General features: G+C 38.9%; 1 protein-coding gene across 1 annotated transcript; it reads right to left on the bottom strand.

Annotated features, from left to right (window-relative positions):
* Positions 1-297: 297 nt before the first annotated feature.
* Positions 298-5,420, bottom strand: LOC138402634 (uncharacterized). Its single transcript, XM_069500088.1, has 5 exons — positions 5,343-5,420; positions 4,259-4,306; positions 2,877-2,969; positions 1,153-1,380; positions 298-520 (listed from the first exon to the last, which is right to left on the bottom strand). The coding sequence occupies exons 1-5, from the start codon at positions 5,394-5,396 to the stop codon at positions 440-442; spliced, it is 504 nt and encodes a 167-aa protein (XP_069356189.1). The 5' UTR covers positions 5,397-5,420; the 3' UTR covers positions 298-439.
* Between the last annotated feature and the right edge of the window lie 11,284 nt (positions 5,421-16,704).

Genomic DNA, 16,704 nt, shown 5'->3' with positions numbered 1-16,704 from the left:
TATCGTCCTTTAGATCAATAAGTAATTAATTGATCGGATACTTCTAAAATTCAAAAGTATAGTCTGCGACTGATCGAGATTGCAATCGGGAAGGGAACTCCCCGCACACCCCACAGCCCCCGCGCTAACCCAGTGCGGACGAGCACAGGTGACGTGCGGGTGTGCGGCATGTCCCCCCGCCTCATACACTGATTGCCATCTCAAGTCGCGAACTATACTTTTGAATTTTAAAAGTATCCATTCATGAGCGACAAACTATTATAATTTTACTAAAAAGAGTCGTGAAGTTAAACAATGTTTCAAGGTTGCCAAAACTACACTGGCTTTTAATTTAGAATACCTATACAAATAGATGGCTACATCAGCTACAATATGCTGCTATAATTTAACATTATTAAGATTAAAATAGGGTCGTGCTGTCTGCTAAAAATACGCTGATTTATGGATATACACTTTCGCATTCTTTGACTATATTCTGTACTTCGTTGCAGTGCTCCGAATCGTGCCATTGAGGGCATTTCTGAAAATAAAAAGAAGTCGATTAACAATAATAAAGGACGATGAAGATTGCAGTCTATACGACATTAGTGTGGCCAGAGTGAACTAGAATGAGGGAACTCTCGATTTTGTATTAATGTCTCAAATTGAGAACTGAAAATCAGCGTTGGGGCATCTGGGACCTCAGATGTGCGCCATAGAGTTTTGTGTCTGAGGGGCCCGATCTAAGATCTCAACACAAGCTGAGTGGCCTACCTATCAGAGGTGTTGCACTGCTGTACAAGATGATATCGCCCATACTATGTGTAAACTTCTGGTTTCTATCTTTGTTATACCTACCTATTCTACGCCCCTTACAACCTCTCGTACTGCCAAGGGTCACTGGTTGATATCTCTCATAGTATGGTAGAGTAGATAGTAGTAGTAGAGAGTGATTCCCTGTCCAATTTTACTTTCTTTTTTCTCTTTATCGTTACAACTTTCTGGTACAAATAAAAAACCGGCCAAGTGCGAGTCAGACTCGCGCACCGTGGGTTCCGTACTCGGGTATATTTTTGACATTTTGCACAATAAATCAAAAATAAATATGCATAAAAATAAATAAAAATCTGTTTTAGAATATACAGGTAACACAAAAGCACAAAAGATACTTACCAATAAATAATAAACACTTAAACAACTCCCAAATTTTTTAACTTCACACATTTGCGGTAGACCGTAGAAGCTCAAGTCGTCAACTAAACATTTCTCTTTCAGTAGGTCCTTAAGATCAGCGTTATATTCATAGTCTTTCTCTATCATTGCTTCATAAGCGGTTTTGTCAATTGACCCATTGGATAATAGGAATCCGGCTTTGAGTCCGTAACAAGTTTCGAAATCGCACTGGAAATGAAATAAAGCATTTACAAGTGTAAATGAAAAATTTAAATCACCACTGACAAAACAAGGATACCATAATACATTTATTCTAAATCTATTCTGTTAAAATAGTTTTAATTATAATTTTAAGTAATGTCTTTTGACCTTCTGTTATACCCAGATTTAAATTTAAATAATAATTATGTATTTACGCTGTTGATTACTTTCAAATAAACAAAATAAAATAAAATTATATTGCACTAGCTTATGCTCGCGACTTCGTCCGCGTGGACTACACAAATTTCAAACCCCTTTTTCAACCCTCTTAGGGGTTTAATTTTCAAAAATCCTTTCTTAGCGGATGCCTACGTCATAATAGCTATCTGCATGCCAAATTTCAGCCCGATCCGTCCAGTGGTTTGAGCTGTGCGTTGATAGATCAGTCAGTCAGTCAGTCAGTCAGTCAGTCACCTTTTCCTTTTATATATTTAGATTATAGTCGAAATCGAGTCTATAACTATATGACAAGCGCAAGTAACATAAATGTCAATTGGATGCCTGAGATCCCTACATCAGTTGAAAAACAGCTGATAATCCTTAAACGATTGAACATATTTTCATCAAACATAGCTGAAAACCATCTTGATTAAACAAGCTTTCGAATAAAAGAAACCGCATTCAATAATAATAATTTCTCGATTCAATACGGTCTTGGACTGTAGTAATAAAAACATGTGATGTTTTGTATAGCGGTAGTTTATTTGGAGAATAATTTAAAAAAAACCTGATTTTCATTTATTTTTAACATGAACGTCACGCTGTACGAACGGTGAATAATGACGTCACAATTCGTAAACGACAAGTTTTTCAATTTTCAAACATAAACAACGGGCCGAATTGAGAACCACCTCCTTTTTGGAAGTCGGTTAAAAATAGAGTAATATCTGTGGGAAAATATTTTTATGTTAAAAAATTAAAAAATACTTGTTATTTACGCCTTGTGACGTCATTGATCGCTTTTGGTACAGTAATTGTTTTAAAAAGAAATAAAAATCATGATATTTTTTAAACTATTCTCCAAACAATTCTAGCCCCATTAAACTGCCGCTATACAAAAAGTCGCGTCATTTTATCACTATACAGTCCAAGACTCTATTTTTCTTTGTTTTAAGACTAGATAGTCAATATAAATAGTCGAAATATTTCCCCCAGTCGAAAAACACTATTTCACCGTATGTCTATATTATAATGTTATGTACATAATATTATGTAGAACTTTTTGTATTAGGTACATATTTTTATTTGAAGTTTATAATAATTAAAGTGAAGTTCATAATGTGATCATGTATAGTCCGCGACAGGTCGAGATGGCAATCGGGTTATTAGGCAGGGGGACACCCCGCACACCGCATGTCCATCGCGGTCGCCCGCACCGGATCAGCACGGGGGCTGTGCGGGTGTGTGGGGCGTTCCGTCTCCGATTGCCATCTCGACCTGTCGCGTACTACACGTTCCCTCACATTCTTAGGATCACGGTTCGAACTGTCAGGGCATTCCTTTAACATTTCAATCTTCTCTTCCGTCATGTTGTACTGACAACAGCCTCCATTTAACTGAAACAGATGACTCATTAATACTTAACTACATCATGATCAACCCATCGCCGGCTCACTGCAGATCACGGGTCTCCTCTCAGAATGAGAAGGGTTTGGCCATAGTCTACCACGCTGGCCAAGTGCGGATTGGTAAACTTCACACACCTTTGAGAACATTATGGAGAACTCTCAGGCATGCAGGTTTCCTAACGATGTTTTCCTTCACCGTTGAAGCAAGTGATATTTTTAATTACTTAAAACACACAAAACTCCGAAAAGTTAGAGGTACACGTGTGCCCGGGATCGAACCCCCGACCTTTGATTAGAAGGCGGACGTCCTAATCACTAGGCTATCTCAGCTTCACTTAACTATATAGGTTACGCAAATTGCTATTGCGCTAGAACCATGTCTCATTAACATCGAAATGACGTCATTTTGGCGTCAGCCGAAATAAAAATATACCATCAGCTCGAAACTTCAGTCTAGTGCTGACGTCACTAAAATGGCGGCCACGCGTATTAGCAATTTGCCGGACTTGTACAGAGAAATCCAATAAATATTTTAATTTTTAGGGTCCGTACGGGTACGGCACTCTATTACTAAGCTACCGCTGTCCGTCCGTCCGTCCATTTGTCTGTCTGTCGTGGGCTGATCTCGTGAACCGTCATAGGTAGAAAGTAAAAATTTTCACAGAATCTATTGTCGCTATATGTCGCTATAATAAAAATTTCAAAATATCCGCCATGAAAATTTAAAAAGCTGTTATTTCTTGTACTTACGATGGTATGGAACCCTTGGTGTGCGAGTCCGATTCGCACTAGACAAATTTTTAGGGTTCCGTAGCTCAAAAGAAAAAACGGAACCCTTATAGGATCACTTTGTTGTCTGTCTGTCTGTCTGTCTGTCGGTCTGTCAAGAAACCTACAGGGTACTTCCCGCTGACCTAGAATCATGAAATTTGGCAGGTAGGTAGATCTTATAGCTGATATTTGGGGGAAAAATTGGAAACCGTGAATTTGTGGTCAAATCATACAAAAAAAAATTAAATTGTGGTCATGAACTAATAATTAGTATTTTCAATTTTCTAAGTAAGATAACTATATCAAGTGGGGTATCATATGAAAGGTCTTCACCTGTGCATTCTAAAACAGGTTTTTATTTATTTTTATGTTTTAGAATTATCCTTCAAAATGTAGAAAAAATACGAATGTAGTACGGAACCCCTAATTGCGCGAACCTGACTCGCACTTGGCCGGTTTTTCATTAATTGTTGAATTATTTGAGAAATTATAAGAGTAACACTCACCGCAGCTGTTTCAACGCAAAGTCGTACATCAACATGATCTGTTTTCACCTAAAAATATAAAAAATAACATTTGACAAGTATTTTCTTAGCTTACTGTTTGTAACATGCGTTGCGAAATGTCTTACAATTTTCTAATAATATAGAATAGAATGTTTTTTTATTCATGTAAACTTTTTACAAGTGCTTATGAATAGTCAGGTAAGTAGTTTTAATTTTAATATACTAGCTTATATGCTCGCGACTTCGTGGACCAAGTGAACTACATAAATTCCAACCCCTATTTCACCCCTTAGGGGTTGAATTTTTAAAAATCCTTTCTTAGAGGATGCCTACGTCATAATAGCCATCTGCATGCGAAATTTCAGCTCGATCCGTTCTGTAGTTTGAGCTGTGTCTTTGTAGATCAGTCAGTCAGTCAGTCAGTCAGTCACTCACCTTTTCCTTTAGGTATGTTTAGATAATTTAGATAATACAAAGGCTTAGTTTCAGTTACACAGCTTCAAAATTGAAATGGCTATGACATACAGACAGACCTCCCTGGCGCAAAGGTAAGTGCTGTGGTCTTATTAGTGGGAGGTTCCGGGTTCGATTTCTGGCAGGCATTTGGAATTTTATAATTTCGGTGGTCTGGTCTGGTGGGAGGCTTCGGCCCTAGCTAGTTACCACCCTACCGGCAAAGCCGTGCCCCCAAACGATTTCGCGTTCCGGTACGATGCCGTGTAGAAACCAAAGCGGCATGGGTTTATTAAAAACTGCCATACCACTTCCGTTAGCCCGTTTCCATCTTAGACTGTATCGTCACTTACCACCAGGTGAGATTGCAGTCAAGGGCTAACTTATTTCCTTGTATGTGTTTCCTACCAATTACAACCCGGGTATCTTTAAAACAAGAGTGAATAGGCATCTTCTAGATAAACGCGTTCCATCTTAGGCCACATCATCACTTACCATCAGGTGTGATTGTGGTCATCGTATACCTATAATGAATAAAAAAAATTGTATCTGAATTAAAAAAAAGACGAAAGCATTTACAAATTACAAGAAATCCCAAAAACAAAATATTATGATGGATTTTATTGCTTACCCATACAACCACACCGACCAAGAAAACTGCAAAACGGTACATTTTATCCGACATTCAGAATAAGAAACTACATCACAAAATATTACAGTAGCATTTTATACAAAACTGTACCAAACATAACAAATTAGAGCTTCCATCATCACGGTTAGGAGGCGGAAAATTGTAGCATTTAGAAAAAAAAGTGAATACTAAAAATGTAATTATTTATTGATTTAATACACACTTAACTCGAACTAAGCAGTTTAGTAATATGCTAGTTTCCGGCAAAATACCGTCATGACAAACAAAATTGCTGAGAACTTAATAATGCAGTAGTTTTTAAACACAACGGGTAGAGTACATAGAGATGGAATATATTAAAAATTGCATGTGAAAAATCGCGTGATAAGCCTTTTCATAAGTAACACTTGCTATCTTGCCTAATTAAAGTAGCAGGGTGAAAAACCACGAAGCGAAATCTGACATTTCTGACAGTTTTAATTTTTGTCGTGCACTGTCATCGACCCGAGCTAAGACGCTAAAAAACGCGCGAGCGTGAACACTCGCATTGCTGCGTGTTAGAAGTGTAGTTAGAAGGGCGTCAATATTAGTTAGGTAAAGTAAGTATGTACAGGAGCCGGCAAGAAATATTCTACAGCGACCTTTAGAATGAGATTTCAGCTTTGTAGAGTGTTGTCTCTGTCACTCATACCTATGTGACGTTTTGTCGGTCTCAACGGCAGAGACAACGCTCTACGAAACCACTATCTCTTCCTAAAGGTCGATGTACAATATTTTTGCCGGCTACTGTACAGTGCGCGACAGGTCGAGATGGCAATTGGGGTATGAGGAGGGGGGCGCCTCGCACACCCGCACGTCACCCGCGCTCGCCCGCACAGGGTTAACGCGGGAGCTGTGCGGTGTGCGGGTCGTCTTCGCCCCGGAAGCAGTTCGTACGAAGAACAAGTACGCAGCAGAAAGTTATGTACTTACATCGGCCTTAAGAATGACATTTCGGCTTTGTAGAGTGTTGCCTCTGTCACTCATACCCATATGACGTTTTGTCGATCTCAACGACAGAGACAATGCTCTACAAATCTGCTATCTCCTTTTAAAGGTCGATGTACAATACTGCCGCGTACTGTACGTGTACGTAACGTTTTAATGTAAAACATCGTTCTTAGCCTAATGGCCGCAGCTAATTCCCTACAATAATTAACCCAAGTTCTATTAACCGTGAACACTTACTAAGGATTACAAGTGTCCAAGATAACATTGAGAGTCGTAAAATGAGCCCTTAAACTAAACTCATCTGGGATAAGTTTGGCGAAGGATTAAAAGGTGCGGTCAGATGGTTAATATTACTGTAATTTACAATGAACCAAAAGCTTAATTTGCCATAATCCGCTGAAACAGGTCGAATCTGTATGATGCAACATGCAGCATGCGAAATGCACCGCCCGCCCTTCCACTGCTAACCATGCAGGAAAAAGCAGCCACTAGGCAAGCAATACGCACCACCACCACGCAGCATCACACAAATCCCAAAACACACTCGATGCACGTTTCGCCCCGACACCGTAGCATCCTCAGGAGATGTAGACCTTACAAACCAAAATTAATAAACCGCTATTGTGACTCCAATCACCCGAGTGATTTTCAAAGTAGTTCCGCATTAGACCCGGTCAGTGGAAGGCTGTTCAATCTAGTGTGAAATAAGGGACACTTTTTATTATAATTTTGTATCACAGTGCCCTCGATTTATTTCAGAGGCCCAGCCATATTATACTGGCATTTCATAACCGAAACATATTAGGTATGTAAGGCTGCCTGTCCACTGGTGCGGAGAAGCGAAGCGGAGCTGTGCAAATATTAACCAATAGCATTGCATAAAACTCCCGCTCCGCTTCAGTGGACAAGACGGACTATGTAGTAAAAATACATAATCAGCGGAGCGGGGAAGCGGAGCGAGGCTAGTTCCGCGTATGGACCACTCCGCAACTCCGCTCTGCATCACTTTCTCGCTCCGCTCCGCTACTTAACTCTATACCACAGGGCAGGCGGCCTAATACGAAATTGATCAATAATACAGAACATAATCTATACTATCCATACTAATATTATAAATGCGAAAGTGTGTCTGTCTGCTTTTTTACGGCCTATTACTTTTTTGACGAAATTTGGTACCTACAGAGAGTTGAAATTTTCAAAATGAGCGCCCTAAAAAAGTGTTATTTCCTGTATGATAATACCTACGTAACCCTTCGTGTGCGAGTCTAACTCGCACTTGACCGATTTGTAGTATTCTATGATTGGAACATCTCAATAATGTTGATAGGTTTCAGTCAACAGAGTAAAATGAGCCTCTCTAAATTCGCGTAAAAATACAAGAAATTGTAAAGGTCTGTTAGTTTACAGTTTACAGCTGTCTGGGCGTAGTGGTGGTAGTGGCGAACGATCATTAATTCAACGACTTGTTCTGTGCAGAGTGTTCTTCGCGCGCCAATTAGTATGAACCGCGGGGTGTTAACAACCTAACTCAGAATCGTTTTAGTGGCTTTTAGAAAAAAATTGTGTGCACAAAAATAATATGAGTTGTGTTAAATTTTAATTGAAAACTTTCAATTTTATAACACAATTTCATATTTAAATCCTTCTTTCTTTCTTTGTAGTCATATTACTCATTGTTGAGAGTCGTAACTCCTTTTCCTTAATAAAATAAATCTTCCGCATACAACTCGCTAAGAGAACGACATCTCGACTCTCGGTTATTATTGAGCAGGGGTCTTCTCTCAGGAAAAGAAAAGTTTTGGCCATAAGTCCACCATGCTGGTCAAGTGCGGATTGGCAGAATTGACACACCTTTGAGAACATCATGGAGAACTCTCAGGCATCATTTCCTTTACCGTTAAAGCAAGTGATGTTTAATTATTGTTTGAAACGCACACTCCGAAAAGTAAGAGGTTCGTTCCCGGAATCGTATTTCCGACCTCCCGAATATGAGGTGGACATCTTAACCACCGGGCTATCACGGCTCTGTGAATTTAAATCATCATCATCGTCATGATCAACCCATCGCCGCCTCACTACAGAGCACGGCTCTCCTCTCAGAGTGAGAAGGGTTTTGGCCATAGTCTACCACGCTGGCCCTGTGTGGATTGGGTGACTTCACACACCTTTGAGAACATTATGGAGAGCTCTAAGGCATGCAGGTTTCCTCACGATGTTTTCCTTTACCGTTAAAGCAAGTGATATTTATTTAATTAACTGTGAATTTAAATAACTGACATAAAATAGGGTAAGTACATAATATAACCTATCATAGTCAGTAAATGTCGTCTCTGCTATTTGCATAAGGTTAGTAAATCCAGTCGCTTAGCTGTGCACATTTTGTTTGCATAATACCCTCGCACGGCGGAGAAACAGTTTGCATTCACGCTTATATCCGTCCAAATTATTTCGGGAAATGTATAATGTTTATTGCATATCATATAGGTAATTCGTTTGGCTTATACCAAGGATAAAGACATCAGAAATTTGACTACGGACAAAAGTGTAGGTGTTTCATCATCATCGTCGTCTCAAACCATCGTTTCTAAAGCTGGAGATTGACTTGTAACATTTTGGTGTAATGTATCGAGTTTTTGTAACTCAAACCATCAAGCCCGATCCATCCAGTAGTTTGAGCTGTGCGTTGATAGATCAGTCAGTCAGTCAGTGAGTCACCTTTTCCTTTTATATATTTAGATTTCTACGTCACTGCAATTTTTTGTAATGTAATCTTTTAAGTACCTACACTTGAGCTTGTTTCAACTAGCTAATCTATTTATAAGCTTTTCCAGCTGCGTTAAGTACGGTTAAGTACAGTAATTAGATCCTACTTAGCATGTCTTAAATATGAGCTGGTTTGGAGCTGCGCCAAATACCTGGCTACATTTTTGCGGATTACCAAACCAACTTAGGTTAAAAAATATAAGTTTCACCAATGAATGTCACAGATAAGTACAAGTTAGCCCATGACTGCAATCTCACCTGGTGGTAAGTGAGATGCAGTCTAGATGGAAGCGGGCTAACCTGAAAGGGGTATGGCAGTTTTTATTAAACTTTTTTATATAGCCCTTTGGTTTCTACACGGCATCGTACCGGAACGCTATATCGCTTGGTGGCATGGATTTGCTGGTAGGATGGCAAATAGCCGCGGCAAAAGCCTCCAGAGTCCAGACCTGAGAAAATGTCGAAATTATAAAATTCCAGATTTCTCCTGCCGGGAATCGAACCCGTGGACCTCCCACAAATAAGACCACAGTGCTCACCACTGTGCCAGGGAGGTCTTCGTGACGCTTCTATAAATCTCTCTCTTTGCACCATATTCCTCATTACTGGACGTTGTGACCCCTCACCCCCTTCATTGAGAATAATCTAATCATCATCATCATCATCTCAACCCCTCGCAGGACTATTACCGAACAAAGGCCTCCAATCAGATTGAAAAGGGTTTAAGCCATAGTCCAACCCGCTGGCCAAGTGGCAGATTTGCAGACACAGTCATAAAATGGTGGGAGATTTTTTTTGACATTATAATGCGGTGGGTTCCCAGATCCTTCCGTATTCGACAACATTCATTAAACTTGGTAAAAAATTGTCTGTTTAAAATCCAGCTTTTACTGAGTGAACATACATATTATCACAAATTTCGTCACTGGCAGCAAGCGAACCGTGGCGTCGAGCGCGAACCCACAAGCCGTAAGTTCGAATTCTGCCGGTCCGCAATTTTGATACGTATTTAAAACTAGGTTATGCTTGCGACTTCGTCCGCGTGGACTACACAAATTTCAAACCCCTATTTCACCCCCTTAGGGGTTGAATTTTCAAAAATCCTTTCTTAGCGGATATATAATATATAACATAATCTGCATGCCCAATTTCAGCCCGATCCGTCCAGTAGTTTGAGCTGTGCGTTGATAGATCAGTCAGTCAGTCAGTCAGTCACCTTTTCATTTTATATATTTAGATTATTTAGTAAATTTCCTTGAAGTGTTACTAACACTATAAAAAAAAAATATAAAATCCAGCTTTTAATAATCAAAAACGGCTCAAAAGCAAAGCTTTATGGTTAAGTTTCGTTATTTTACAGTTGTCAGGGCGGAGTGGACATCATTAAAGTAGTGACTGACTGAATGGTGAGGGTTCTTAGCTTTGCAATTAAAACTATGATGAGTTAAAATAACATTCTTTTTAAATATTAAGTAAAGCATCAAAAGCAATTGAATATCTCAGTAAATGCGTGTCAGTAGTTTCATGTATTTTGTGATTTAAAGTCCTTAAAATGCCGGTCTTTAGGAAAATTGTTGAAGTGAAAAGGACTTCCATAAATTGAGTACGACGTGTACTTGTTATAGTCCAAGATCCCACTGCCGCCAGGCGTTCCCTATTTTTAAAGCTTTATGGTTAAGTTTCGTTATTTTACAGTTGTCAGGGCGGAGTGGACATCATTAAAGCAGTGACTAACTGAATGGTGAGGGTTCTTAGCTTTGCAATTAAAACTATGATGAGTTAAAATAACATTCTTTTTAAATATTAAGTAAAGCATCAAAAGCAATTGAATATCTCAGTAAATGCGTGTCAGTAGTTTCATGTATTTTGTGATTTAAAGTCCTTAAAATGCCGGTCTTTAGGAAAATTGTTGAAGTGAAAAGGACTTCCATAAATTGAGTACGACGTGTACTTGTTATAGTCCAAGATCCCACTGCCGCCAGACGTTCCCTATTTTCTCAGAAACAAAATGTGTGGGATAAAGTAGTGCTAGTGCGTAATTCTAATGTACGCATATTTTTCTAGCTTGTACCTCGGGCTAATTTAAAGATATCAGTTTGCTAAATGCACTTAAATACATTAATCACTTTTCTTAAAGTCTTACAGCCGCACTCAGAGTCACTAATCGTTACTTAAGATTGAGTTAAAATGAGACAGATTTATGCGAGAGATATAGCTCTGTCTCGTTTAACACAATCTTAAGTAACGATTAAGCGATTCTGAGTACGGCTGTTAGTGCTGTTTTTTTTGTATATTTCCTGAGTATCATAATATAAAAAATACGACTTAGACCATAAGTAAGATAAACTATGTTATTTTTTGCGAGCTTGAAAGCCTCTGACGGAAATTACCGCCGACTGGAAGTATCTGGCAGTATTGAATATTAATTACTAACAATATTCCGTAAAACCTACATGAAAATTAGCAGTCAGACTTTAATAAAAGTGAGTAAATTCTTAAATAGGTACTTTCAGTAGCTAGTACCTATACATTGGCCCACGGCACTAGCTAGCAAATATGCGTACGTTAACAGTAAACACTAACACAACTCTATCCCAGACATTTTGTTTCTCAGAAAATAAGGAAGGTCTGGCGGCAGTGGGATCTTGCTCTACTATGACATTGCACCGTAGCGATACCCTTGCCATGCCTCTGTCGCCGAAATGCGACTACCATCGTTTAAAGATAGTTTTCTTTTAAAACTCGTATTCTTTAGGCTTAAGTAGGTACATCTAAATTCATCTATTTCTGTCATATAAATAACATTATTTATCAAAGAACTTTATTGCTTTCATGAAACCAAATGATTTCCATTTGAGATCTAAAATTACTCCAATTTTTCCTCGAACGACGTCTATTCTCCAAATTTTGTGCGTTGATTTTATGGTTTCATACCGTTATCATCTCGAGGCAGCCGAAATCGCGGAAATATAACGTTTTCGTCATGACTAGGTACCTACCTGGCTTTCGTAAAGTTGGCGTAAAAAGATTTTTTATCTGATTCCACTTTTTTGTGTAATAAAAGTACTTTATGTTGGTTCATAAAATATGTTACATAAATAACACGCTTGTACAGAGTTCCTTGTGTATTTTGTGTGGAGTATCGAGTTAAATCTTTATTTAATTCGATCACTACGTGACAATCTGTCATTTAGTATGAGATAGCTAACGTTGTGATTTAACAACAGTACTAAGTATATTCAAAAAATAAATACCTAACATCACTTCCGAACATAACTTAGCATAGCTTCAGTGTTACGTTTTGACTTGAAAGCTCACTTAAGATCTAGGTAGAGTTAGGGCTTTTCGAATGCTTACTGAAGCGGAGTGGAGCTTTTAAAAAAAATTTAGTGCTACATAATCGCAATCCATACTAACGACAGACATGTGTCTGTCTGTCTGTCTGTCTGCTAGCTTTTCCTGGCCCAATAGTTCAACCGATTTTGATGAAATTTGGTACAGAGTTAGCTTACATCCCGGGGAAGGACATAGGCTACTTTTCATCCCGGAACTTCCCGGAGTTCCCACGAGATTTTTAAAAATCCTAAATCCACGCGGACGAAGTCGCGGGCATCGTCTAGTATTCCATAATCCTATTAACATCCAGTCATCAATAGTGAAACATATTATTTGAAAAGTACGGTTGAACGTTGCGCGTCGGAGGAACCTACATTAAATATGAAATTAAAACACCCGCGACCCCATTTTGCAGGAATCTAGGGCAACATGATGAAAGTAATTTAATGTTATATCGTATCATAAGACACTTTTAATATGCACCCCCTTTAAGATGTCACAAAAATGTGTTTCTAGAAAACTTCTAGATTTAGCTTTCGCAGCTTAGGCTTACATCCAGCCCACTTATTCGCTAACTCAGTGTCTAACACTGAATGAATCGGCCAAGTGCGAGTCAGGCTCGCGCACCGAGGGTTCCGTACTACAGTCGTATTTTTGTGATATTTTGCACGATACATCACAAACTATGATGCATAAAAATAAATTAAAATCTGTTTTAGAATGCACAAGTAAATACCCCACTTGATATACCTAGTTATCTTACTTTGAAAACACTAATTATTAGTTCATGACCACAATTAAATTTATTTGTGTGATGTCACCACAAATTCACGGTTTTCAGATTTTTACCTTTATGTCTGCCATAAGACCTACCTATCTTCCAAATTTCATGATTCTAGGTCAACGACAAGTACCCTGTAAGTTTCTTGACAGACAGTGTGATGGTACGGTGATCGTCTCTGCTTCTTTCAATGATCGGCTATATAGAGAGGAAATTTAACAAAATAGCTAGGCTGAACTTAGGACACTGTTGGCATTTGGAATAACATGTTCTCTCACGTGTGGCAAATTTAATCTGCCAGGCACATTGCGTTGGGCGGACACATGGACATCTTGACCTTCTACCAGGTTTTCGCGAGTTTGCTCATGAAGCTTATTCCAATTAATTCTACTATTTTGAGTCATTTGACTTCTCAAAATGTCCCTTTGGGAGAGAGATCAGCTAGTTTTAGAACGACCTGGTAGTGAGGAAAATCAGTTGGCATGTGTATTTAGCCAGATTGGGCCATCACTTTAAACCGACTGACGAGTCTTAAGGCAGGGGGAGTCCCTACGCTAGAAACTAGCCTTTATCCATTGTTATCGAGGCCTCGGCTGACTACCCTTTTCGCTACGAAGCGTTCAATTGCCTTGTATGGGAGCAAGGTTATTTTTATGAGCTCGGAAGCTAGCCTCAGCGCCATGGCATTTGTATATATGTATATATTTGTTCAGTTATGTAATAGGTTGGCCAACCTATCGTTCGGGTAGTCCAGCCGGATAAGACATGGCATGTACGTGTGTGCCCGATTCGTCACCGCCGGATGCCGCCAGAATCAACCGTGTGCCTTTAGTCTGGGGAAAACCAGACTTTTATACGTCGGACGTATCAAATTAATTACTTCCAAAATAATGCCTCGTGTGTCACACAGTTCGCCAGCCACATTTGCCCCGAAGTTCGGTGCAAAAGAAAAGACACAAGAAAAAAAAAGGTCTGTACCTGCTCTATTGTTTACCCATTGTCCCGTTACCCGAAGATGCTCGTTCCCCTTCACAGCATACTGTTTATACGTCGTGATATCCTAAATGTTAAAACGCCTGCCATCTACTCGTAGTTCGATGGTTCGAACTCGTCAAATACCTTTAGCCTTTCGTAGCTTTAGGTATTCAAATTAATCAAATATCACTTGGTTCGTCGTAGAAAGAAAACATCGTGAGGTAAACCCGCAACCTGAGAGTTCTCTATGGAGCCCGCGCTCAGTAGTGAGCCGGCGAGGGTTGCTCATGATGATGGTGATGGTATCGTGGTGGCTGATAGTTCAAAACACACCACATTATCCAAATTATTAGTGCAATTTTGCCTACCCAGTCAATGTGTATTTTGGCAATGGTCGTCCCATCTGACTGCGTTAGTCTGTCAATTTTATTCTATTTCTTATTTACTATTAGATAAGAGCTAATATTGTGAATTCGGTGTACTGCTGAAAAAAAAAAGGAACTAGCCTAAACTTTACTTAATAGTAAGAGTCGTGATATAGGTAATATGAGAGATTTAATATTGGAGTCCGACACATGGAACCATGTATCTACGGCATTTTTGAACACACACAGTTCGATCGTTTTACCTCTAAAATGAATTTGAGCTCCATTATTAAATGTCTATAGAAGGTATCTAGACGTGATAAATAAAAGATGATATTTATACTCAAATGTTTTTATTTTTGGTAAATAAGTTGTTTTATTTACTCTCACAGTTGAGTATTTTTAGAAAAAAAAGAAACTGGTATTGTGATTTAGACGGAATTTTAAATGTGTTTGTTACATTTAAAACCCGCCAAATGTTCGCTTCCTAGGCCAATCTATTTAGAAGGGAAAAACGAACATTTAAACTTTAAAAACCCTTACGGCCGCGCAGTTTATTTCACAATCAATTACACACATAATATGTCATAAAATTTAAGAGAGATTTCTTAAATTTTATTCCTAAAAACGAATTAGAGTTAAAGACACACTGTACACACGGTTATATACATAATCTAGCACAAGTATTTATTCTAAATACATCTGAACCTAGTTACACAACTTGTCTAGTTAAAACACTTCGGTATATTCTTTCTAATTTAAACCTACTCGCGAGGTTCACAATGCGCCCCCACTTCTCGCGACTATGCATACACAATGCGGTGATTAGGTATAATATGAAATTTTCACACGCTAAACCCGTGGTCCACTCCATCCAAGCCCAGGGTTGAGACCATTGTCCACGTCTAGCATGATATTGGTCTTCTAGATTATTTTCTAGATCTATTTCATCTAGGTATACCGGTTAATCAATTTTATAAGCTTAAAAGTTGTGGAACTATTTTCAAAATTTACACTAAATATAATAATCTGGGTACTTCACCATTAAACCGCCGCTGGCCCGAACACACTGTCTCTATAACCTTATCTTATTTCTCAGGACAAATTTTAACAATACACTATACTATAATTTTAATCTACACTCCAATTTTGCAAAGGAAGCTCAAAATATCTCGAATGGACGAGGTCGCGAGGTTCGCGCTGGGATTTGTACTTCCGACCCGAGCCGAAATCCTGCCTTGACTGCCCGTCCGTTCTTTTTCCAGTTCTCCCTAAAGGTCCCCGTGGTCGTCTTTCGTCACGCCCACAGTTCTCTGAAAACCAAAAACACACGGGGGAGTACGGTTCTCTGATTGGTCTCCTCTTGCGCACAAAATTACCCTATTGGCCGAAAACAAAATTGCGTTCCAGGCCCCACCTCCAAAAATCTGTCCACATTTGTTCGCAGATACTTGTCGCCTGTTATTTGTCCCTAGACATATGATTGCCATTAAGTATTAGTTTTTGCCGTGTTTAGCCAGAAATTTTAAAATAACTCACGCATTTCTTGACGTCTTTATTAACAAACGCACTCTCTACTCTCGATAATTTGTTTTTGCTGTATTTAAAATTTATGGTCGCCTTTTTATTTTTCTTTCTTTGTTTTAGATTTATTGCCTTAGTTTTGAGAACGCCATAGAATCGTGTATCACACGGTAATAAATTTGGTGATTTATGAGTGACCATCTCACACGCCCCCAAATCGATTTTTTAATACACGTAATAAACCTCTATGTCCTTGCATCAAACATTAGTTGTTTCAAAAATCTATTTCCTTTACAATATTCACACGCTAATCCTAAATTTCCCACGCCTAGCCACCATATTCCCAGGCAAGACAATAACCTATTCAACTCGGGTATTTCCTTTTGTTAGGGTACTTCGAGCTAATCGTTTTATGACCGCGGCGTCAACATTCTTCGCTTCCTTTCTATACTCTAGAGCTACCTTCCTTCTAGTTGTTTACATAATAGCGAAACAAGTGTATGGCATTGTAGTTACCTCTGATCTTATCAGAATGAACGTCAACTAATGTATATACATTATTGTACGGGACTGCCCCTATTATGTAAGGCCCTTCATATAGCCGCATAAATTTCCTTGTCAGCTTTTT

The sequence above is a fragment of the Maniola hyperantus genome, chromosome 8 (genome assembly GCF_902806685.2).
Source record: "Maniola hyperantus chromosome 8, iAphHyp1.2, whole genome shotgun sequence".
NCBI lineage: Eukaryota > Metazoa > Arthropoda > Insecta > Lepidoptera > Nymphalidae > Maniola > Maniola hyperantus.
Note: the sequence above shows the minus strand (reverse complement) of the source record. Positions and strands in the feature narration are given on the sequence as shown.

Bases quoted from the DNA above. Each gene is read 5' to 3' on its own strand.
- LOC138402634 (XM_069500088.1), bottom strand. From the start codon at position 5,396: ATGTCGGATAAAATGTACCGTTTTGCAGTTTTCTTGGTCGGTGTGGTT. The intron at 2,970-4,258 runs GTGAGTGTTACT...CATCTGTTTCAG, and splicing joins TTTGCGTTGAAACAGCTGCG to TTAAATGGAGGCTGTTGTCA. The intron at 521-1,152 runs GTAAGTATCTTT...TTTTATTTTCAG, and splicing joins TAAGTGTTTATTATTTATTG to AAATGCCCTCAATGGCACGA.